We start from the raw sequence: 24314 nt of genomic DNA, 5'->3' as shown, positions 1-24314 counted from the left end.
GATGTAGCCCCTTGAACACACGGAACCAACTAAGAGGCTGCTATCAGAGTCAGTTCCCTCGCTCACAATTATTATTATTAATTATTAATATTTATTTATAAGGCGCCACAAGGCATCCGCAGCGCCGTACAGAGACAAACAAAATCACAATACAATGGGAGACAGCACAGTACAGTAAACACAGCAACTCAGTACGCTCAATGCACAGCTAGAGAGGGCGGGGAAGGGGGAGGGAGGATCCGCAAACGACGGGGCCCAAGAAGGAGGGCGCGGAAGACAGGGAGACCCCCAGGGGGGAGGAGGGAGCGAGAGTGGACGTAGGGTGGAGGACCCTCGAGGAGGAGGGCTAAGTAGCTGGAGAGCAGAGTTAGAAGTGGTGGAAACAGGAGGAGAGATGGCCCTGCTCAGAGGAGCGTACAATCTAAGGATTGTACACAATGTATTAAGAGCACATTGAAAAGGCTGCAGCACTCCTGCAAGACATACAGAGTACCAAACAAACTACCACATCAAGTAAATACAAATATAAATTAGTACAGACACACTTCATGTGCCAACTGTGTCCGATTAATAAAGATAACTTCACTATAGGAAAGATGGTGGCAATGAAACTTTCCTGAAAATAATGATAAAATATGGAATCTTGTGGTGCTTTTCCCCTAATACCGCGCTTACCAAGAATCACGCCCACATTTCAAGTTTCCGAGAATTTCCCATAAAAACGCTCTCCGCAAACCTTTTATGGGTTCAGATGGAATTTCTTATGTTGGAGGCATTGAAATGTCCATCCTATTATTACTTCACCCTCCTCATTCTTTTCAGCGTTTGCTTTTCTTCTACTGCTCAGTTTAGACTGAAGTCTGGTTTTCCCCATCTCTGACAAAGTGCAAAGAGAACAATGCTCTGTGATCCCCCTAAAGAGGGCAAAACCCCCTGCAAATCAAGGAACATGATGTCCTTTGACCTGCAGGCTCGCACCAGCTCCCGTTTCACACACCGCAACTCCCACATCCTCCCCAAACTCACGTCTCACCCCCACCATCTCACACACCCCAACTCCCACATCCTCCCCAAACTCACCCCCCATCTCACACACCCCAACTCCCACATCCTCCCCAAACTCACGTCTCACTCCCACCATTTCACACACCCCCAACTCCCACATCCTCCCCAAACTCACGTCTCACCCCCACCATCTCACACCCCCAACTCCCACATCCTCCCCAAACTCACGTCTCACCCCCATCATCTCACACACCCCCAACTCCCACATCCTCCCCAAAACTCACATCTCACCCCCCATCTCACACACCCCAACTCCCACTTCCTCCCCAAACTCACGTCTCACCCCCACCATCTCACACACCCCCAACTCCCACATCCTCCCCAAAACTCACATCTCACACACACCCAACTCCCGTCTCACCCCCTATCAACTCATTTCTCACATCTCCCCCATCTCTCCCCCTAACTTCCGTCTCACACCCCCCAAATCCTCTCAACTCTCTTCTTACCCCCATCTCACCACCCAACTCCCATCTTACCCCCCACCAACTCACTTCTCACATCTTCCCACATCTCCCATCTCACCCCCCAACTACCAAGTGCCCTCAACTCACTTCTTACCCCCATCTCACCCCCCAACTCCCATCTTACCCCCCACCAGCTCACTTCTCACATCTCACCCTCCACTCCCCTCTCACACTCCCCCCCCCATCTCCGGTATTACACCTCCCCCATCTCTCGTCTCACATATCCCCCCAACTCCCATCTCACACATCTCTCCCTAACTCCCTTCTCACACCAGCCCCCTTATCACACCTTTCCCAATCTCAACCCCCCAACTCACGTCTCACATCCCCCCATCTCGTCCCACCGAACTCCCTTCTCAGACATCACCCCACAACTCCCTTCTCACAGGTCACCCCACAACTCCCGTCTCACAGGTCACCCCACAACTCCCGTCTCACACGTCTCCCCCTAACTCCAGTCTCACATCTAATGGACTCCATCGGAGTCCGGCTGCTGCACCCAGTGAATTAAACTGCTGCCATTTCCTTTGGCGATACCAGCGACCCCCTTGGCGAGAGCAGCTGCCACCACAACTTCTGTGGACACGGGGAACATGTGTCCAGCGGAGAGCATGATGCCAAAGAGAAATACTGGGCACACACAGGAGTAAATGGGGAAGGACAGTTATGGTTGCATAAGATTTCTAGCATGTCTCCATCTCCCACCGTCTCCCCTCCTTCCCACATCACCACTGGCTGCAAAAAAAGTGGCAATCATTAATGGCGTCTTTATTTCTCGTGGTTGATAATGCTTCTGCCTTACAGTAAACACACCCTATTCCTGACTAGCAGGTATTATTATTACTTAGCTAACTCATGTATCAAGCATGCCCCACACCAGATTATAAACTCCTTTGAACAGGCCATCTTTATCTTCTGTTTCATGTCATTGAATGTTATTTATTTGTATCATGATCCCCTCCAATTTACAGCACTACGTAATATGTTGGGTCATTCTAAATAAAGGGATAATAAGATAATGGGGTAATTAGAATCAATAGGTTCCTGCCCCATACCTATCTGCCTTTTACTGGAGTTAAAAAACACTAATTAGAGCATGATTTTAAACGCAAGTGTGTAATTGGCCTTAGTGAGACTTTGGCAGACGTTTTAAGACAGATGTTTTAAGACGGGAGGTGTTGTTTGTTACAGTGTTTTGTGAGAAACAAGATATTGTGACAATGTTGCATTTATTTTACAGTTCCATCTCTTAAATATGTAAGAATTATCCTTTCACATAACAAACACACACAATGAAATCAGTATGAGTGTTCTAAAATACTTTCTTCTATTCAATGTTTTCCCCCTCCCAGTGCACTTAATTTCATTACAGTGAGAAAGCCATCCAACAAATGACATTGATCAACATACCACGGGATGCATTCTACAGCGATAGCGCTGGGGATCCTATAACAACATATTGATCTAAATTATGCATTCTTCCTCCCATTAATTCTGCTACATAGAAACCGGGCATCCTTCTGCGAGGGAGAAGGAGCAGAGATTATATATGCATCAATTTTGACATTATACTGAAATGAATTCAACGTTATATTCATATTTTATTCATATTTCAAGCAGAGGATATTTCTATACATCTCCCTGGGGAATACAGTCGATTTTCCCAGTCGTCCGTTACTTTGTTCATTCAGTCGATTTTCCCAGTCGTCCGTTACTTTGTTCATTCTGCGCCTCTTTATATCTGTGTCTAACTACAGCGGGAGAGATGGTTTGTCCACTTTTTTCCCCCGAGATTGCAACGTACAAATTATATTCACTTATTATAGATATATCAATGGGCAGTGATTTATAGAAAGATTGCATACTGTTTTTTTATTTTCTATGCTAATGATCATTATTTCCATATTAGAAAAAAATGAAAACTACGGAGTTCCGTCTGAATTATTTCTTTAAGACTGTTAAAAATGACATAGAGAAGTTATGAGGCAGTCGCCTACATGGGAAAAGAACATTAATGCTGGAAATAAAACATTTTGTGCAGTTCGGAACAGACCTGACTTTTCCCAACAGAAATCTGGAAATACTGATTTGTTTTGGGAGGAGTTTGATCAATCAAAGTAAAAGCTGTAATATATGTAAAAATTATGTTGTTCCTTAGGGTTTTGCTTCAAACTGCTATTAATGATTTAGTTGCCAAGTGCCATGTAATAACCATGGCAACCACAGTCATGTCATATGATGTAGTAAGCAGAGAGACTTTGAAAGGTTCTTCTTTTCAGCATGCTAGTAAAAAGCACACACTTCCTCCATTCTCAGTAATTCCATGTCTACCGAGGACCTTCTGATCACCTTATTGTATTTAATCTACCTCACCTGTTTATCTGGGATGTTCCTAGTTTTGAAGTGACAGCAGCACAGAGTATATCAGGAGATGAGTGATGTGTTAGTGAGGACATGGCTGCATGTGACAGGGGCAGTGACATGATGTGAGGAGGGGAATGGAGGCAGCAGGAAGACACAGACTGAGAGTTATATAGTGGGAGGAGCAGGGTATCCAGCAGCACAGAGTATATCAGGAAATTAGTGATGTGTCAGTAAGGACAGGGCTGCATGTGACAGGGGCAGTGACATGATGTGAGGAGGGGAATGGAGGCAGCAGGAAGACACAGACTGAGAGTTATATAGTGGGAGGAGCAGGGTATCCAGCAGCACAGAGTATATCAGGAGATGAGTGATGTGTTAGTGAGGACAGGGCTGCATGTGACAGGTGCAGTGACATGATGTGAGGAGGGGAATGGAGGCAGCAGGAAGCCACAGACTGAGAGTTGTATAGTGGAAGGAGCAGGGTCCCCAGCAGCACAGAGTATATCAGGAGATGAGTGATGTGTCAGTGAGGACAGGGCTGCATGTGACAGGGGCAGTAACAGGACGTGAGCTGTATAATCAAAGTATGCTTTTCTCCCTCTACACCTCCTCCCTTGGTGTCCTCATCTGCTCCTTTGGCCTTCAGTACCACCTCTATGCTGATGATACCCAAATTTATCTTTCATCCCCTGACCTCTCCCCTTCTCTCTCGTGTCTCCTCCTGTCTCTCGGCCATCACATCTTGAATGTCCCAACGTTTACTTAAACTCAATATTTCCAAGACTGAGCTTATAGTCTTCGCCCCCTTCAAGGACTCTCCCACCTCCCCCCTCTCTATTCCTTTTAATAAGACTACCCTCGTTTCTGTCCCCCAAGTCCGATGCCTTGGGGTCATCCTTGATTCCTCCCTCTCCCTCAAGCTTCACATTCTGTCCCTCTCAAAATCCTGTTACCTCCACCTTTGGAATATATCTAAGATACGCCCCTTTCTCACCATGGAAGCTACGAAAACCCTCGTTCAGTCGCTTGTTATCTCTCGCCTTGACTACTGTAACCTCCTTCTCTCTGGCCTACCTCACTCTCACCTTGACCCTCTTAAGTCTATCCTCAATGCTGCTGCCCGCCTCATTTTTCTCTCCCGCCGCTCTGTCTCTGCAGTCTCCCTCCAGCAATCACTACATTGGCTCCCCATACCCTACAGAATTAAATTTAAACTCCTCACCCTCACCTTTAAAGCTCTTAGTCAATCTTCCCCTCACTACATCTCCAATCTCATCCCTACCTACACTCCTACCCGCCCCCTCCTCTCTGCCTGTGACCGCCGCCTCACTACTTCACTGATCACCTCCTCTCACTCTTGTGAGAGGAGGCCCGGGCTGCTCCCCAGCTGTGGAACGATCTTCCACATTCCATCAGGTTAGCATTTACTCTCAAAGGCTTCAAGCGTGCCCTGAAGACTCATTTCTTTATTCAAGTCTATCAGTCCTCCTCCTAACTCTCTTGTCCTGGCTCTCTAGTTAGTACCACCCTATTTGTGTCTCTCCCTTCCCTTTAGGTTGTTAGCTCTCATGAGCAGGGCCCTTTTTCCTTGTGTGCTCCTTCTACTATTCCATCACCCTCTGTACCTCTTGGTCGGCTTCGCTAGCCCTGTTTTCCCTCTTTTCTTTAGCTTCGGGCTACTAGTCGCTGATTTCTACCATCCCTTTCACTATCTGTCTCAGAAATAATTTGATTTGCTTTACCTTGTTACCTGTGTTTGTATATATTTTTGTTCTTTCTGTATTATGTTGTGTCTTGGGTCTCTGTTTTCTGTATATGTAATGTACGGCGCTGCAGACCCTTTGTGTTAAAGATAATAATAATAATAATAATAATAATAATAATAATAATAATAATAATAATATACAGGGAGAGAGAAAATGGGTCTGAAAGAGCACATGTACCAGTATCTAGGAGCTAAAACATTTAATTCCTGTCATATGGGTCTGTTATACATGGACTCAATAGGCTGCTCAGAGTGTGGATCCGCATAGCCGGACCCCTACCCAAATTTTGCTACGGGGCCCAGGATTAACTGTCCCACCTCTGATAAAGGTCTGTTATTTTTTTTTAAGTCTCTTTGTCAAACATGGCAAATCTCCCCACATTTAGGAGAATTGTATCAACAGTACCTGGATTTGTCCTTTCAGGGCCTCAACAATTTATATGCCAGAAGAACAGCTGAGGCATAGAAATAGGTAACTACCCTACTATTGCTGATTTGCGTATGGTTATGTTTGCATGAATGCAGAGATATTTCAGGAGGCTCTGAACCTGGGAAAGCTCTGGCAAACTTTATTAAGACAAAATCATGGACACAATGTACATGCTGATAACATTATACCAAGGTAGAGATACTTCCAGCTGTGACAGAGGAACCTGTATAATTTATTATTGCAGCCCCTAATTCCACCCAAGGAATCCTTATTTTTTAACATGTGATCCGAGTATTTCTGTAGGACACATTCAGCAGCGCTGGAAAGGGAACGAAGTCTGTGCTATATATGGTAACCGGCTTCCTATAAATGAAAGGATGTTTTGAGTTCACTGGAGATAAAGGTCATTTTCCCATAAAGGACGGAATACTTGCTGTTTCAGAAGCAGAGAATTCCCAGAGCAATGACACTGTAACCAAGGGAAAAGACTGGAGGGAAATGTCAGAGCCGTAAAAGTGTGAACTCATAAAACAGTTTATAGATGAAAATGTTTATTTAATAAGATGCAGAAATAGCATTAGTGTAACTAAAGGCAGCGATCAGCAACAACCTCAGACCAGCCCTGAGCAAGTTATATGTACAGCTTGGAGGGATAAGGGGGAGGCAGCGGGGGAGTCTGATGGATATTATATAACAAGGGGTCTATCAGGGTACCAGATAGAAGAAGAAGAAAAGATCACAGACTAGTGGGGGTAATATCACAGGGTACAGTATGGAAATTAAATAAATATATAGGTTTCCAAAAAAACTAGCAGATACTTAGAGACGAACCATTCAGCGCTTGTAGTCATGAAGATAACAGCAAATTAATTTACATCTACTTCAAAGATCTCTTCTGAAGGGTAAATACAGAGCAGCTTAATCCAGGGGGTAGTTGTATGGTTCTGTTTAATAGTCCAATAACGACCAGTAGGGACCAGTAAGGATCTCTGCAAGGATTAACCATTTACTTAGCTAGCTGCGGCTACACAAGCCTTCCCCTAACGACGCATCAGGCCGTTACCATTGTTGGTCCATCCATATATAACATAGTTTTTACTATTGAAATGTACATTTTTTTTATTTATTTTTTAAAAACTTTCTTTAAACGGTGGATTATTTTTGCGGTCATTTATTATGCAGTAAAGATGGTTATTCGCAGATGTTTAATTAGCAATGTCCAACAACAACTGTTTCATTCATGAATGAAGAATGATCCATATTGTAGACCTTCCACACCGGTCAGATCAACGCTTTGTTCCATTACACCGTGACTCAGAGGAAGCGCAGTACAGTCACACAGGTAGGTTACGGTTATCGCCATCTCAGAGCAAGAACATAAAAAAATGCTTTATTCTTTGAATTTTTAATGTATACACAGTTAAAAATAATATAGTGTATCTATTTTTAAACTTTATTTTGTCTTGTTTTGAATGAAGTGGGACAGAAAGCCCATTTGCGATCTGGTAAAGCCTGCCTGACCCTGAGCTCGTAATCGGATCGTGGTTCTGTAGCTGTAACTCATTCTCAACCAAATCTGCCCCATCACTTTCTGTTATAAACAAGAGGATACTACTATTTACTACCAATGCATTCATGAAATCGTAGAAAATTGTAGCATATTCACATTGTAAAAAATTAATTAACTACTTAAAACGCTTCCAAAGGGCAGATTCAATATCTTGCGTTGGGCCACGCATTAATACTGTTACTACGGTAATTTTAATGTGGATTTTTGCTTGCGGCTCAGTATCGGTAATAATGAGCAGCTATTAACGTAGTAACAGTAATAGTGCACGGCCTGCGTTGTTCTTTAGAACAACGCGGGGATTTCAATCTGCCCCAAATCTCTAACTGATGTGGTAACAAAAAAAAAAATACTAATGCTGCTGGGGACTCCAGACACATGGAAACAGGAACAAAGAATGCGGGATCATTTGGAATACACCCGACATTTCCAGCAGGGTATCTGAGATTATTTCATAAAGTGCCCGTTTGATTAGTAATAATAAAAAAGCAATATCCAATTGTAAAGCGCCACTGAATATGCTGGCGCTATATAAATAAATGTCGATGATCTTAATAACAGACAGAGATCACATTCATTGCAGTGATTGGGATCTTAGTAATGTCCACAGACACTTACTAACTCTTTCATAGATTCATCTGTTCTATAGTTCTCACTGACAATCTGTGATTTCGGGGATTTGCCAATTTCTGTCGATATTGGGTTTGTTTGTCTTTAAAGATTAAGAAATCACCCTCTAAATAAATAATGATATTAACACTATTTGTGCAGGCCGACCCTTAGTAGATATCTCCCTTGGGCCTCACTCCAAACTGACTCACTCAATTATGTGTGTTGTTAGTAGTCTAATACTAATATAATGCAAGACAATGGGTCTGAATCTGCTGTTTCCAACGACACTATAACGGCTTGCGATGTTACTTAAGTTTGAGAGCTTTATGGTCTTCCAAACGCTGCCTCCCCCATTAATGCTTTAGGCATGTCCTCCAGAACGCAATTCAAACGTCCACACTTCAAACGCGTTTCTAATCGCCAATCAAGCATCGGTGGCATCAATGGCCGGCAAGAAATATCACAATGATAGATGTTTGTTGTAATAAACTAAATTGCAACATTATTAATTTTGTACCATTTATCACAAACATACTGATGGCATTTTGATGACTTCTGTAGAGTCCTAAAAAACACAGTATTAAACATACATGGGAATATTGAAAATAAATGTAACATTGCGGCAGGTACAGATGACTGTCTCTCTCTCTCGCTATATAACAAGACTATTTCATTTTCTCATCTTCCCTTTCTTAACGACCCTCGATGCTTACAGCCTGTTTAACAATCTCAGTCCAGATACAAATGATTTATTTGTTGTGTGAGGTTTGTTCTCAATGTCTTTCAAGAACCATTTGCATAAGATTTCAGATTATTACATTTGAAAGTTCATTTCATTTCCTATCAGGACAGTTAATCTATGGCAAACAGCAAGGACGGGAGACATCTGCATTATTGGTCATATTCGGAATGAATAAAAAGTACAAACAATGCAAGAAAAATGGAGCTACTGAGATATCAGTAGGAAAGGATCACTGAGCACACAATGCTTTGTATAAGAGACATAACTAGTCCCCACAGTTATATATGAAAAGATCTTGGAGGTGAGACCGGGGTAAGTTTATCAATGCAGGTGAGACATGTCTTTTCTCCTATGCAGCCAATTTCCTGCATGCAATGCTATTGAAGAGCCCTGTAAGTCTCTCTTAGTCTAACCAGGTAGGTCCTGCCCTCTCAGGGGTATTGTGCTAAGTTCTGCCACTTGCAGGTACCCTATTAACCCCTGCCCAGTTGTGTGTAGCTGTCAACGGGGTCTGATGTTGCAGCTAACAAGAAGGGACGCTACAATAAGGTTGGTAATTACATGTAGTAATACCATCATGATACACTGTAACATGCACAGAACAAGGATAGACGATTGCATAAAGATACGGATCTCACACACTTTTGAAGCATCTGTAGAGGAACAAATAGATTCCTGAAGATACACAAATACATGTACAACCCACACGAACATATAACCTTTTATCAACTATTTCACACAGGCCAAACAAACCATGGGCTCAGTTTTTTCTCTGCAGACACTCTGGAGGTTGGGCAGCACGGTGGCTCAGTGGTTAGCACTTCTGCCTCACAGCACTGGGGTCATGAGTTTGATTCCCAATCATGGCCTTATCTGTTTGAAGTTTGTATATTCTCCCCGTGTTTGCGTGGGTTTCCTCCGGGTGCTCCAGTTTCCTCCCACACTCCAAAAACAAACTAGTAGGTTAATTGGCTGCTATCAAATTGACCCTAGTCTCGCTCTCTGTCTATGTATGTGTGTTAGGGAATTTAGACTGTAAGCTCCAATGGAGCAGGGACTGATGTGAGTGAGTTCTCTGTACAATGGTGTGGAAATAGTGGCATGCTACATAAATAGCTGATGATGATGATGATAAGGTTGGACCATTGTTGGTGCCGAAAAAGGTGTGGTACCCTGGAACGAAGGGGAGTCCAGAACATGGGGTGGGGGGGTTAATTACTGCAATGTTATAGTCTACATAACATTATTATTAATAGGGCATATATGGAACAGCGCCGCCCTGTGGACATACTTCATAATGCAAGACCATAGAAACACAGTGGAGTAACAATGTTTTAGGCATCAAGAAAATGCACGAAGAACATATTTTAGTTATAGTATGTTTCAGAATGTAATTTTACCAAAAATCCAGCAAACATATAAAACACTTTTAATGAAATTATGCTCATCTGCCACCATATTATCAGCATTGATAATGAAGAGTGTTTTAAGGACTCAGTATTCTGGATCAGAAACAAGTATAACATATGAGCGTCAGGCATTGCCAGGCCTTTACTTCGCTGTCTTCTCTGCAAATGCGCATATTTCAGGAAAAGAACTCGAATGCCAACAAAATCTGTTGAATCCCACTTAGAGAAAGAGAAATATTTATTCGTTGCTGCCTACGTGAGTTTCCCAGAGCTCTAAACAAGAAGGTTTGGGCTCGCCAAGCAGCAGGAGCGAATGTTAAAAAAAAATAATAATATCCATAAAGTGATGCGTTTCCGTGATGATGAATAATTAAACCGATATGTACAAGATATGTTCTGTTGATCCCACCGCTGGCCCCATCCAACTGTCACACACAACAGACGGCTGCACAATTTTCCAGGCTCAGTCTATAAAGCGAAGTCACGGCTGTGAAGATGAGAATCTTCGAGCGAGGAGGAAATCTGGGCTCCATTATTGTGCCAAATAAGAAGGAAGCAATGCCAGGGTTTGTTTACAGAGAATGAATAATGCAGAAGCCCATTATCGCTTCCTTCGCATTCTAGAGCAGTTGCAGAAGCCTTCGACTTATTTCATGCTCATCATTCCGCTATTTGTAACTTATCTAGAGAGAGCTGTCACCTGATGTGGAGATAAAGAGTTTGGGACGCGCTGCTGATCATCCAATTTTGCCGACATGTTCCACTCGGCAAGAAAGATACACAGCGATGGAATCGGACATGTTCGACGTGTGCCTCCTGCATTAGCCTTTAATGTCGGCAACACAGCCTGGATCAGCTCCACACAGATATGTATTAAGGCTTGAAATCTCAGGCTAAAAACTAGGAAAAATAACATTCTGCCGACAAAGACATAGCAAATGAGCGCAGGGCACAAAAACTTTGCTGAGACTAGAGATGAGAACTAAAAACTTCTAGTAACGGTACACTAAATATCTTGTTGCTGTAATTACTATTTTATAGAATTGTGCATGGAACACCCAATGTGCTGGGGCCACCGTAAATAAAACCATCTATAACCCATAAATCCTGCAGACAATGTTACCTAAAGGCCAAATAATCACAGCCACTTACACAACAAAAGTAATGCAACTAGGAGCATTTTCTATTAAAAAAAAAAATAAGAGATAAAAAACATACATTGATTTCAATGCAAGATCCATAGAAAGTGCCTAAAACCCTTAAAATATATTATGAAATTGGAGTGCTTGTGATGGAGCTACAGTTATCCCAAGTCTACCGAACTTATCTTGAACAAATACAAAACGAAAGATTGAGGAAACTACAGCTTAACAGCTAGGTCTATATATAACCATAGAGCACAAATAAATAAATATATGGATCTATAACAAACACTAAGTAAATAAAAGAAATAAGTACATTTGAGATAACTGTGGCTCAAACTGACAAATTTAAAGTCATTTCAGAGATTATTCTGTAAAATTTTAATACATGTGATTCTATATCCCGTCCATCCATTAGTATAACTGTACTAACACCATAAATTGGTTTTCTTACTGGACAAGAGCCAGACGATTGTACTCAGTGTTACATTTCAACGATGTAATACAATAGATGATGCACGGGGGAGTTGAAATCCCGACAGGGATTCTAGGTAGAATACTCAAAAAAGGAAACTTAAAAAGGTTTTTTCAATAGCTCTGCATTTCAGCAACAAAGGGATTGTTACACTGGCCCATTGAAAGGAATAACCAAGTACAATCAATTTGCAAACGTTAATGTGGAATTAAGCAATGCGGCTGGGAGCCAGATTACTTTACATAGTAGATATTGCAGGCAGCGCTTGCAAGGATGAACTGCGGGTGGAGAGAATATGCATTACAGACCCCAGGGGACGTTCGATATACGGGAATGACTGTCATGAAAAGTGAAAGTATTGACAGAATGGAAGAATTATATATGATCCATAGAAAGATTAATTTATTATCAGCTTAATTGCAGAGAAAAAAAACGTACAGACAAAACTGGGCAGATACTCTGAGAGCAAAGACGTAAAACAGGTCAGAGAGAGAGGACGACAAGATAAGAGTTTCAAATTCTATTTTACAGTATATTACAAATATATGTTAATTGGTGGCTGTGTTATCAAAGGGCTTCTACTTTTTTCTGTTTCACCTCATATATGAAAAGCTTATTACTAGTTAAAATACGGTATTGTCAGCAATAGCTCCCACTGGCGAAAGAGGCAGTCTTTGTGTGGGGCAGCATATTTAACAAGCGTTACGGTGATCCCTCTTCTGTTAACACCATCCGGATACCATACTGGTCGCCTCCGTGGTGTCTAGTCTACTTGCTGACTCCCAAAATAGTGGGTGATCTCCTGGACTCCCGAAAGAATCTGGCAATCTGTCGGAAGGATAGTACTTCAACTTCAACAATCTAAATCACAACATGCACAAAGCAATGAGCGGGAATTTGTTCAACAAAGGTTTACAGAAACAGTAACTCTGTATCGCTCACCTCCATCTATATAAACTAGAAAGATGGCTGCCCCCACTGTAGTTTTAGAAAGAAGGTGTAAACTTCACACGGACAACTGGACAATTATTTTTTTTTAAATAAATAAATGATAAATATATATATATATATATATATATATATATATATATATATATATATTATATAATGCTTGCCAGACAGAGAGCATCAGAAGTTAGTGTTGGCGTCAATTTAAGGCATCCCGATGCATCAGACTTTGAATAGGGATTACTGCAGCAAGATTCGGGATCCTTCCACCTTATTCATAGAAGCTGTGACAATATACAAGACAGCTAAATTCAGCATGGACCTAAACAGGCCAGTAAGGTGCAATTTTGGGCTTCTTTGGACCTGCGTTGTTTTGCTGCAACACGTTTGAAAACCTGGCACATATATACATACGTAGGGATCAATGATCCCAATAATTGTAGCAAAATCCTGTGTGTATTCTGATTCCAGCATTTTCACACTGATTTAATCTGCACTCATGGAAAAACATCTAAATACTGAAAATCAATGGAAGTTTCAATATGTTTCTAAATCTCAGGACAGATAGATGCAGCCCAAATGTGTTCTGCATTTCAAAAACCCTAGAAGAGAAGTGAATAACAAAATATACTTTATATAAAGCTATTAAATTTAAATTTAAATCCTTGGACATTGTCAGACTCTGATATACAAAGACGACCGGCAAAACTAGGTATCCGGGTCCAACATAAACAGAAGAATAATGTCATCTATAAAGCACCCACAGTTTATGTTCTGCATATATTATTCAATAAAGATAAGTTATTTTCACATTCATTTTAGCGGTCCAGACCATGCAGTTATCAACTTTCCCTGATTTCCTGGGATAATTTCAGATTTTAGAGATTTCTCCCTGAAACAATTATAAAATGTTGTCACCATGCAGATAATAAACATATCAAGTGCAGAATATCCATCCCCTCTGGCTTTATCGTGCTGTGACACATACATTGACATTGCGAAACGCGTGATGTCACTGCCAGGTAGCTGGGACTTTTACAGATGACAACGTTACAAGGTTCTGTCTATATGATTTAATATCATAGGAACAAAACAAAGATTCCATTTATCTCGTAAGCTGGCTGAAATGAGGCACATGGGAGGTTGGGATGATTTGAGATATCAGCTTTTTTTTTAGCACAACGCGTTTCCTACTTCACAACTGTTCTGTTAGTACATAGCAATAGCTGAGTTTAGTCAAACAAACAAAGTAGAATTTATATTTTTCTCACTGGGGTGTAGTGCAGTGGCATATAATGGGGTACAGCTCTGTGACATATCCTTCCCTCTATGCACCCCACAATGTTTGGCGTTGCACACTTTACCCAGTAAAAAGGGCTAGCTCTGTATTTGCTTGAAACCGGAGAACAACAAGGAGATATAATCACTGATTCTTCCAGGAACAGGTGCAGAACAGAGAACAACAAGACAGAGAATGTTTTCATGGGATCATTTGAGGAATTGGGGAAGAAGCCCTAATCTTCCGAGAAGATAATACTGGCAGTATTTCCTAATATGACACCTTTAACTTCCCCTCTGCAAAAAGACAACTTCTCTAGGAAGTAGACAGCATTTCAGACCATAATGAAGGACAACCAACTGGATGCATTCAGCTATGTATTCTATGTTCCTGCAGGGTTTAGGGCTGCAGTGATTGTCTGTCACTTGTTCCCATTACTCAGGATCAGACTGATACAGGCATCTATTATGGTGGAAACGACACACGGGATCAAGGGTCTTATTTCTATTATTAGTTGATATAGACAACCTAATAGATATAGACAGGTATAGACAATCTAATGGTTATTGGCCACACACAATGTGGAGGGAACTGCAGTTATTTTCCTGATGCTGACATTATGCTATAGGTCACAGAGGTCATTTTTTCTTTCCATGACATAGAACGTTACTGCACACTTATCATATACTCATACATCTTTATGTCTTATCATACGCAGGGCCGGATTAACCATAGGGCTAACTGGGCTACAGCCCAGGGGCCTATGGCATCCAGGGGGCCCTTGAAAGTGCTCAGTAGCAGTATTGATCGGTCGGGGTCGCCCCCGGCGCGATCAGTGCTGCTGAGCACTTTCCCTGCAGTCCTTCTCCGGCGCGCTGTAGTCTCCTTACTGAGATTTTGTGAGTCTCACTCCTCGGTAAAGAGCGTACAGCGCGCCGGAGAAGGAGGTAAGTGCTGGGGGGGGGGGGGGGGGGGGGGGCGCGGGCAGCTCGGATCACGGGGGGGGGGGGGGGGGTTACCCTCACGGGGGAATGGAGGCCCCCTTAGCCCAGGGGCCTCCATTCCCTTAATCCGGCCCTGATCATACGTTATCATTCTTATCATATAATCATACATGATCAATGTCATATCATATAATCATACATAAACATTGTCTTATCCTATACACATTATTATGTCTTATATAATCAGTGTTATTCTTTACTCATACATGATCATTGTCTTATGATACAATCATACATGATCACTGTCTTATCATATACTCACTCATGTCTTATCATATGTTACCATTGTCTTATCATATACACATTTTATGTCTCATCAAATACTCATATGTCATGATGTCTTATCATACGTTATCATTGCCTCATCATATACACGTTATTATGACTTATCATATAATCATACATTATCATTGTCTTATCATATACACGTTATTATGACTTATCATATAATCATACATTATCATTGTCTTAACATACATTATCATAGTCTTATCATATACTCATTTCATTATGTCTTATCATATAATCATATGTTATTATGTCTTATCATATAATCATACATGATCATTGTCTTCTCATATAATCATACGCCCTTATGTCTTATCATCATTTATTTATATAGCGCCAGCAAATTCTGTAGCGCTTTACAATTGGGGTTATCATATAATCATGTTATTATATCTTATTATATAATCCATACATTATCATTGTCTTATCCTATACTGATATGTCACACTATGTTTTATCATATAATCATATGTTATTGTGTCTTATTATATAATCATATATAATCATTGTCTTATTATATAATCATATGTAATTATTGTCTTAACATATACGGATATCTCTTTATGTCTTATCCTATAATCATGTTATCATTGTCTTATCATATAATCATATGTTATAACTGCTTATCATATACTGATATGTCACTACATCTTATTATATACTCATATGTTGTGTTACCGTTATTTTTTTAATACAAAAGTTCTGCATAAATAAATTCCAGCTTAACACAGACGGGGGGGGACCTTGCTTGAGATAAAACTCAGCACTGTCTGATAGGGGTGGAACACTCTGTTGCCGGTCCCCATAGCAAGATTAATTTAAAAAAATGGGGGATGGGGCAGCTCTGCTTTTCTTATTTACGGAACAATGGAGCATATTTAAGAAAGCACAATAGTGCTCTTACCGGGTAATGAAGGTGCCTCCGCGTCCTCCGCATATTTATGAAAGGTGCATCTCAGCAGATATCATGGATATCTGCTGCTTTGCACTCCTCTTCGTTTTTGGGAGCAGTCACCATTCTACAGTATGGTGACTGCTCCCAGCCGCAATCTAACAAGTTCCGAAAAAACATTTTTTTCGGAAACTTGTCATGTTAATGTACCAGCTGAAGCTGGCGTACTTTATCATAAATGAAAAAATCCAATGCTGTCAGCTCTGCTCCGAAGAGCAGAGCTGGACAGCGCATGTGTGGAGGGATCACATGATCCCTCCCTGTCACTCACCGCTCGCTCTCTGCAACGATAGTGGCAGAGACAGAGCAGGGATCTTTGTGCGCATGTGCAGCTCTTCGAAATGCACATGCACAGTTGAAGGATGAAGAACACCTGGAGGAGATCCCGAGACAGCGCTTCCGAAGAGGACATGGTAAGTATGATTTTTTTTTATCACAGAAACAGCAGTTTTTCGGAACTGCTGTTTCACTGCTGTTTCTGTGATCCGTTGTTCATAAATTTGAGAAATAGTTCAATCCTTATCCATGCGATAAGGATTGATAACTATTTCTCATTTTTGCCGATGATTGATAAATGTGCCCCTAAAAACCCAAACGGGGCTCTGCCGAGAGTGCTCAGGGCAGTAGACAGAGGTCAGACTGCAGATGGCCCCGCATTAGGCATTGAATATATACATTGTGGAAGAATGATCTTTGGATCCCTCACTGCAATCCCCTCAGTTTACTATTGCAAAATATCTCTGTGCATGCGTGACCTAGAGCCACTATGCGATAGTGCCAGGAGAGACAGACAACGGGAGTGAAATCACCCCTGGGGCAGCCTCCTGTCTGACGCGCTGTCTCCCGAGGATTTTTTAATAAATGCTCACCAAAAACCACCTGTCATCGCTGCACTGACAGATGATAATTAACAGGTCAAATTCCTCTTAATTAATAAATGGGACCTAATAAGAGGAGGGTTTTCCTAAATGAACCAGTCAGAAACATCACAGACTTATAAACCAGGCTGTAACGAAGCAGCATCAATCCGACATAGAAGAAGTACATAGAAAACCAGAAAAACTGTTCAATGGGTGACAACCTAGCGACAGCTGCAGCTGCTCCTTGTGTATACAACTGGGCCAAGCAAGAGCTCTATTACTAAATGTAGCCACACTTTACCCCGCTGAGCGATGGGCTTTCACTTCCACTAATTAAAATAGTAAAAAAAATAAATAAATCTGAAATAAATAATTTAAAGCTACTGACAATATTGAAATGATAAAGAGTTTTCTCATTATTTTTTTTTTTACAGAGGACCAGGACGGCGGTGGTACTTGTACTGGAATCACTATGACAATTGCAGGACGTCTGCAATTTCTGGGCATCCCCCACCCGCGGCCCTACGCCCCCCCCCCCCCCCCAACGCTGGACGGACAGCTGACAGCCTTCACTCCTGATCTCCTAGAGTGGAAAGCAGAAAAACTTGTTTACTCTAATTAAGAATACAATGAGTCAATAGAGTTGATGTATTAGGCGATCGATCATCTCTGATGGAGAACGCTGGCGCCAGAAATCTCCAACACCCACAACCGGCTCCCAGAGATACATCCAGTGTTGTGCTTGAAGCCTGTCTGAGAATAGAAGTGGAACTGCCCTCTCACCACCACTTCCACTTAATATGTGTTGCTGGGAAAGGCCGGTGCAAGCTGGCGGGCTGATTAATAACGCTGGCCTCGGCCTTGGGGAAATCTGTAAAGGATCTAGGAACAGATACACTCATTACCGCAGCTCAGATATTCTCCTGCTGCTTACACAGTGAGGACTGATAAACCCAGGTGAGAAGGGGAAATAATGTACAAGGTCTATTTGTAGCAGACGTGTACAACACATATTATTACATGGAGAACACCGCACTAAACACTGTAAAATTTATGGACGGGCTATAACATCACATGAGCTGCCGCCCACTTTCACGTTACAAATTGTGACCCCATATTTTCCATCCAGATGAATGAATTGTAGAATGGGATTTTTGTTGTCATTGTACATCCCTATTCCAGCAGGCTGTACGGTCCGATCTGCCCTCAGCAGAGGTAGAGGCAACCACAGGATGGATGCACACATTATGATGTAATGTATAGTTGTCATCCGTCCCCATTTTCCATGGACAGTCCCAAGTTTTGCCCTTAGACTTGTGTGATCCTCATTCCACTGTATAATTGCAATTATATACATGTATGGCGTCTGTCAAAGGAAAATGAATAGAGCAGCGCCACCCGGTGGGCAAATTCTAGTGGAAAATGAAATAATCCAAGTTTGGGATCACCAGTCCAAAGGTATTTCCCAGATATGGAATCCCTGCTGTATAATCAGAAGAGTCTGAGAACTTTATATATTCAATATTCAATATAAATAATGTTGTCAGACCCCCCCCCCCTCCCTACCAGTTCTCTTCAGATTTGATACTCCACCCAAACTCAAAACTATAAAATTATCCTGGAATACTGAAAAGGAAGTTATGGGTTTAGTTGCAGCTGATAACGGAATTCAGACCAAAGCAAAGATTGTTTCCCCATTAAGGAACACAGGTTCTCAACACACCTAATTTAAAAAATACCTTGATAAGATCGGGAGGGGGGTGGGAGGAGCGTTCACAAGAATGTGGATGAGATTGGGGGAGGCACAGAATCATGGGATAAGATCAGGGGTGGGGGGGTAGAGGATCGTGGATGAGGTCAGGGGTGGGGGGGTAGAGGATCGTGGATGAGGTCAGGGGTGGGGGGCACAGGATAGTGGATGGGTTGGAGGGACAGGATCGTGGATGAAGTCAGGGATGAGGGGGGCACAGGATCGTGGATGAGATGGGGGACAGGATTGTGGATAAGGTCAGGGGTGGGGGGGCGCAGGATCGTAGATGAGATGGGTGGTGGGGGGACACACAATTGTGGATGAGATAAGGGGGGCACAGGATCGTGGATGAGATGGGGGGACAGGATCGTGAATGAGATCAGGGGTGGTGATGCACAGGATTGTGGATGAGATGGGGAGGCATGATTGTAGATGAGAACAGGGGTGGGGGGAGGGGACAGGGTCGTGCATGAGATAAGAGGGGCACAGGATCATGGATGAGATGGGGGCAGAATCGTGGCTGTGACCAGGGTTTGGGGGACACAGGATCGTGGATGAGATAAGGGGGGTTACAGGAATGTTGAAATCTGAAACCAGTCAGATTAATCCAGGCATAATGGTTTAATCATATCCCCCTACAGTCCTGTTTCTTTTCAGGGTGGGGTCCATTCCACAAATCCAGTGTTTGAGGGGGCATATTTCATTGGGGTATGGCTGCAGTGAATTGTGGGGGTTGCGGTGCTAATTGAGGGGTGTCCTGGATGGATGGGGGGGGGGGGGGGCGGCAATGGGAGGATTATTAATGAATGTTGATAAATGTTACATAGTTTTCTGAGACATGTGTACTGTTGAGTTATACAGATTGCAAGCTGGCGAGCAGCGCCATCTTACCTCTCTGACTGTCTGATAATGATACTTGCCCACTCTCACAGGAATGTCTGTTAGAATCCTGAATTCCAGGTAGCTCTCTCAGACTCCCGTTTGAGCAGGCCGTTTTCCCGCATCCTAGTGAAGAGGGCAGGATGGGGGATCCCACGGCATGATTCGTCACAAAGCGTGTGATTTTGAATTGATGCGATTGCTCCATTTCTTCATGAGGGCGGAACCAAAATGAGGCCCTTCCCAACACCCCGCTCCTCATCCGCACTCACAGTTCACCTCCCCTACGGAGTAATTTATTACTGTCTCAATTTTATAGCGCTGCTGAGTACTCTGGCGCTGTATAGATAAAGGATAAGAAATATTGGCAAGCGGTCTTCTTTTATATCACATAACCAAGTAGTATGGCCGCCATGGCTGATGTTCCTTTATTAACATAAATCCCGATAAATAAAAGTTTTGTATGTACAATAAATCTGCTCTGGATGTTTTACTGAAACTTTAGGAAAGCTATAAGGTGGGAGAGATTACATTTAGCAGAGGTATATTTCCCGTAGGACGGGCACCCACAGAGATCTGTAGACATTAACTCCAAAGGTTAAGCAGCAACAGCGGCACATTTTAGGCATCGAGATCGGCTCCTGGGGTTATGTCCGGCCTGCATATAATTATCAATAATTAGTAGGAAAGGCTGCCAGATCCAGCATTGTCATTTTCTCAGCCTCGCATGAATATTAACTGTGTACACAACCAACACGCACACATTAAACACAGCTGCTGCTCCCGTGCATGTTATCATAGCGTTCAATTAAATGGACTCTGATTAATCCTGCGAAGGACACGTCAACCGACTCAATCTGATTATAACAAACTGTGCAGGTAGAGGAGAGAAACCTTACTGACAGCAAAATTAATTAGAGGAAGAAGAGGGGGGCGGGGTGGGGGGAGGGGGGGAGAGAACCCCCTTGGTGTGAGAAATTGTATCTTCTCGCTTTTTCTGGTTAATATTCCAAAGAGGCATCAGCAGAGGTTGACACAATGGTCCGGTTCCTGGAACCGTTGTTATTCTGTTTGAGAGGAGTAATTACAATCTCAGAGCAGAAATATGTATTGCAGGTAAAGAGGGAGAACTGAAAGGGTTAATTACTCTATACCATCTTCTGCGGTGTAGGAACCTGTTTAACTATGTAGATACCCCCCAGGATTTAATCGACTGCCGCACAAAAAAAATATTGCAGCAGAACCTTTAAAACGCGTTAACTCTATCACTACACATCCATCACACGATTTCTTTTTAATATTTTTTTTTTTTATAGGGACCTTCCATTATGCCCTGCAGAGCTTACAATCAAACCAAGATAGAGAAATTATAGCCAAGAACAAACACTAAGATCAGCATGAAACGTTATATATCATTGGTCTGAATGACTATCTATATACAGGGGGGTGTGATTGGGCTTCTGCTGACTGAGGTACCACCAGAAACATTCCTATGTAATTGTTAGGTCTAATGATGCTTAAAGGACACATCAGCCAGGTAAATGCCAGTAATGTGGACAAATTTGTGTGTGTGTGATCTGTTGTTACACATACTCCAATATTATTGTAATTTACTTTAAATCATATATACCAGAGTTAACCCTTCCATTGCCTCAAGGCTCAGTAATGTCCAGTACTACAAGCGATTACAGGCAGCAAAGCTACCCCTGTAAGATTATAGTGAAGTATCTGCAGCCGGGAGAAGTACCAACAGGCCGTCACTCATATGACTCACACCAAGTGTGATAGCTGAATGCACCTTATTTTATACTTAGAATGATAAATAAGAGCCATGTCTCTGTCAGCACTCTCTGCAGCTCCGGAGATGTCTCTGGCCATATACTACTCCAAAAACGGCTGGACGGCAAAGTTTACTACTGCTGAAGATCAACTGCACTTCCAGTTAGATTATTGTTGTTATTTCTCTCTCCTAAACCCAACACCTCCAGCCTCCATCTCCCCCAACACCTCCAGCCTCCATCTCCCCCAACATCTCCAGCCTCCATCTTCCCCAACATCTGCTGCCTCCATCTCCCCCAACATCTCCAGCCTCCATCTCCCCCAACATCTCCAGCCTCCATCACCTCCAGCCTTCATCTCCCCCAACACCTCCAGCCACCATCACCCCCAACATCTCCAGCCTCCATCTCCCCCAACATCTGCTGCCTCCCTCTCCCCCAACATCTCCAGCCTCCATCTCCCCCAACATCTGCTGCCTCCATCTCCCCCAACATCTGCTGCCTCCATCTCCCCCAAAATCTCCTGCCTCCATCTCCCCCAACATCTGCTGCCTCCATCTCCCCCAAAATCTCCTGCCTCCATCTTCCCCAACATCTGCTGCCTCCATCTCCCCAACATCTGCTGCCTCCATCTCCCCCAAAATCTCCTGCCTCCATCTCCCCCAACATCTGCTGCCTCCATCTCCCCCAAAATCTCCTGCCTCCATCTCCCCCAACATCTGCTGCCTCCATCTCCCCAACATCTGCTGCCTCCATCCCCCCAACATCTGCTGCCTCCATCTCCCCAACATCTGCTGCCTCCATCTCCCCCAAAATCTCCTGCCTCCATCTCCCCAACATCTGCTGCCTCCATCTCCCCCAAAATCTCCTGCCTCCATCCTTCCCAAAATCTCCTGCCTCTATCTCCTGAACACATCCTGCCTCTCAGAACATTCCTCTGCACAGACACTGATGTCCAAAGATGACATTTTTATAATAAAAAGAGAAATATTGTCTCCAGAATGCTTTGCTGACACCGATAACATCACTGAGCGACATTAGAGACCGTGATTGATGACTTCTTCAGACTGTGGTCCAGAGACAACCGTTACCCCAGTCAGAGGGCAGATACATTGTTGCAATATAGTGTCAGAAATGTTACCATCAACAGGATAGATACATCGTTATAATATAGTATCAGACATGTTACCATAAATAGAAGGACAGATACATTGTTGTAATACAGTGTCAGGAATGTTACCATCAGTACAAGGATAGATACAACGTATAGTTTCACATTAAACCATCTCCTTACCTTTCATTGTCCACGCTTCTGAAGCCCGGTATTATGTGTCGAAAGCTGCTGTTCCGATCGAGCTTTGGTTGGCTCTTTGTCCGTTTGATGGAGCCTTTGAGTCGACGGCTGAGGAACCCCTGTGGGGCGAGACAAGAAGACCAAATTAAACAGAACCCAATTGCTCCTCTGTAATGTTATTATTTTCGTTGGGCTGCGTATTGCAAGCTCCAGAGTCGCCCTCACTCACAGCCGAGGGGAAGAGATGCTGATTGTTGTCAGGACAGGATTGAGGTTTCCATCTCACATCTGCTCCCAGAGCTCCGAGAGGCCAGCATGCGACGTCAATATGAGACCTCCCTAAGCCTCTGTTACTATGGCAACCACCGGCTCAGACACACACACACACACACACATACAGGGCTAATATACTGCAACTCACATACACAGGGCCAATATACTGCAATTCTCACAGGGGTGAGCAACACACATTTCCATCTCATCCACAGCCTGCATGCAACTGGGCTTTAACCTGCAGAACTAGCAGCTGCCAGCACCTTCCAGTCCCCCAGCACCACACAGACAGCGTACTGCTCTCACTGAAAAGATCACTTCCAGCTCTCTGTGCAAAGAGAAGAAACTTGAGCTTCCAGATTCTCCCAATTTCAGCCACTCGTGAAAGAACAAAGAGGATTAAATATAATAATTCAAATCTAATTTGTCTAGCGAGATGTTGGTTTTAAGCAATAAATTATATGGAGATATTAAAAAGAAGAAGCTGAGATAAATTACATGAAAAACAACATTTTTTTTTATTTTTTACCAGTAATGAAAGAGTAATTGATTTTTCAGAGATAGAATTATCGGGCTTAATATTGCGGATTGTTCCATATACCAAACTGCCAGAAATGAGCTTGTGTCTAACGCTTATTTTTATATGGTTATTACAGTGGTGCCGAGTTCTCTGTAGAAAAAAAATACAAAGTAACAGATAAACTTTATATTATTATATTACAGTGTGTGTGTGTGTGTGTGTGTGTGTGTGTGTGTGTGTGTGTGTGTGTGTGTTGTAGGGAATGTAGATTGTAAGCACCAATGGGGCAGGGATTGAATAATTACAAATTCTCTTTACGGCACTGTGTAATATGAATGGTGTTCTATAAAAAGACAATACTATTATGGATCCTATGCCAATTTACTCCTATTAATCTCCAATGCAAGAGAGATAAGCCGACTACATTCAGTAAAAAAAAATTTCTACGACG

At 42.7% G+C, this 24314-nt stretch overlaps 1 protein-coding gene across 1 annotated transcript in view; it reads right to left on the bottom strand.

The window, feature by feature from the left end:
• Window positions 1-24314, bottom strand: part of DAB2IP (DAB2 interacting protein) — a 544763-nt gene that overhangs the window by 229144 nt on the left and 291305 nt on the right. The window contains 1 exon segment of the mRNA XM_075185680.1: window positions 23071-23189. Within this exon segment, the coding sequence (XP_075041781.1) occupies window positions 23071-23189 (119 nt within the window).

Source organism: Mixophyes fleayi, chromosome 9, assembly GCF_038048845.1.
Source record: "Mixophyes fleayi isolate aMixFle1 chromosome 9, aMixFle1.hap1, whole genome shotgun sequence".
NCBI lineage: Eukaryota > Metazoa > Chordata > Amphibia > Anura > Limnodynastidae > Mixophyes > Mixophyes fleayi.
This window is presented reverse-complemented; position numbering and strand designations above follow the sequence as displayed.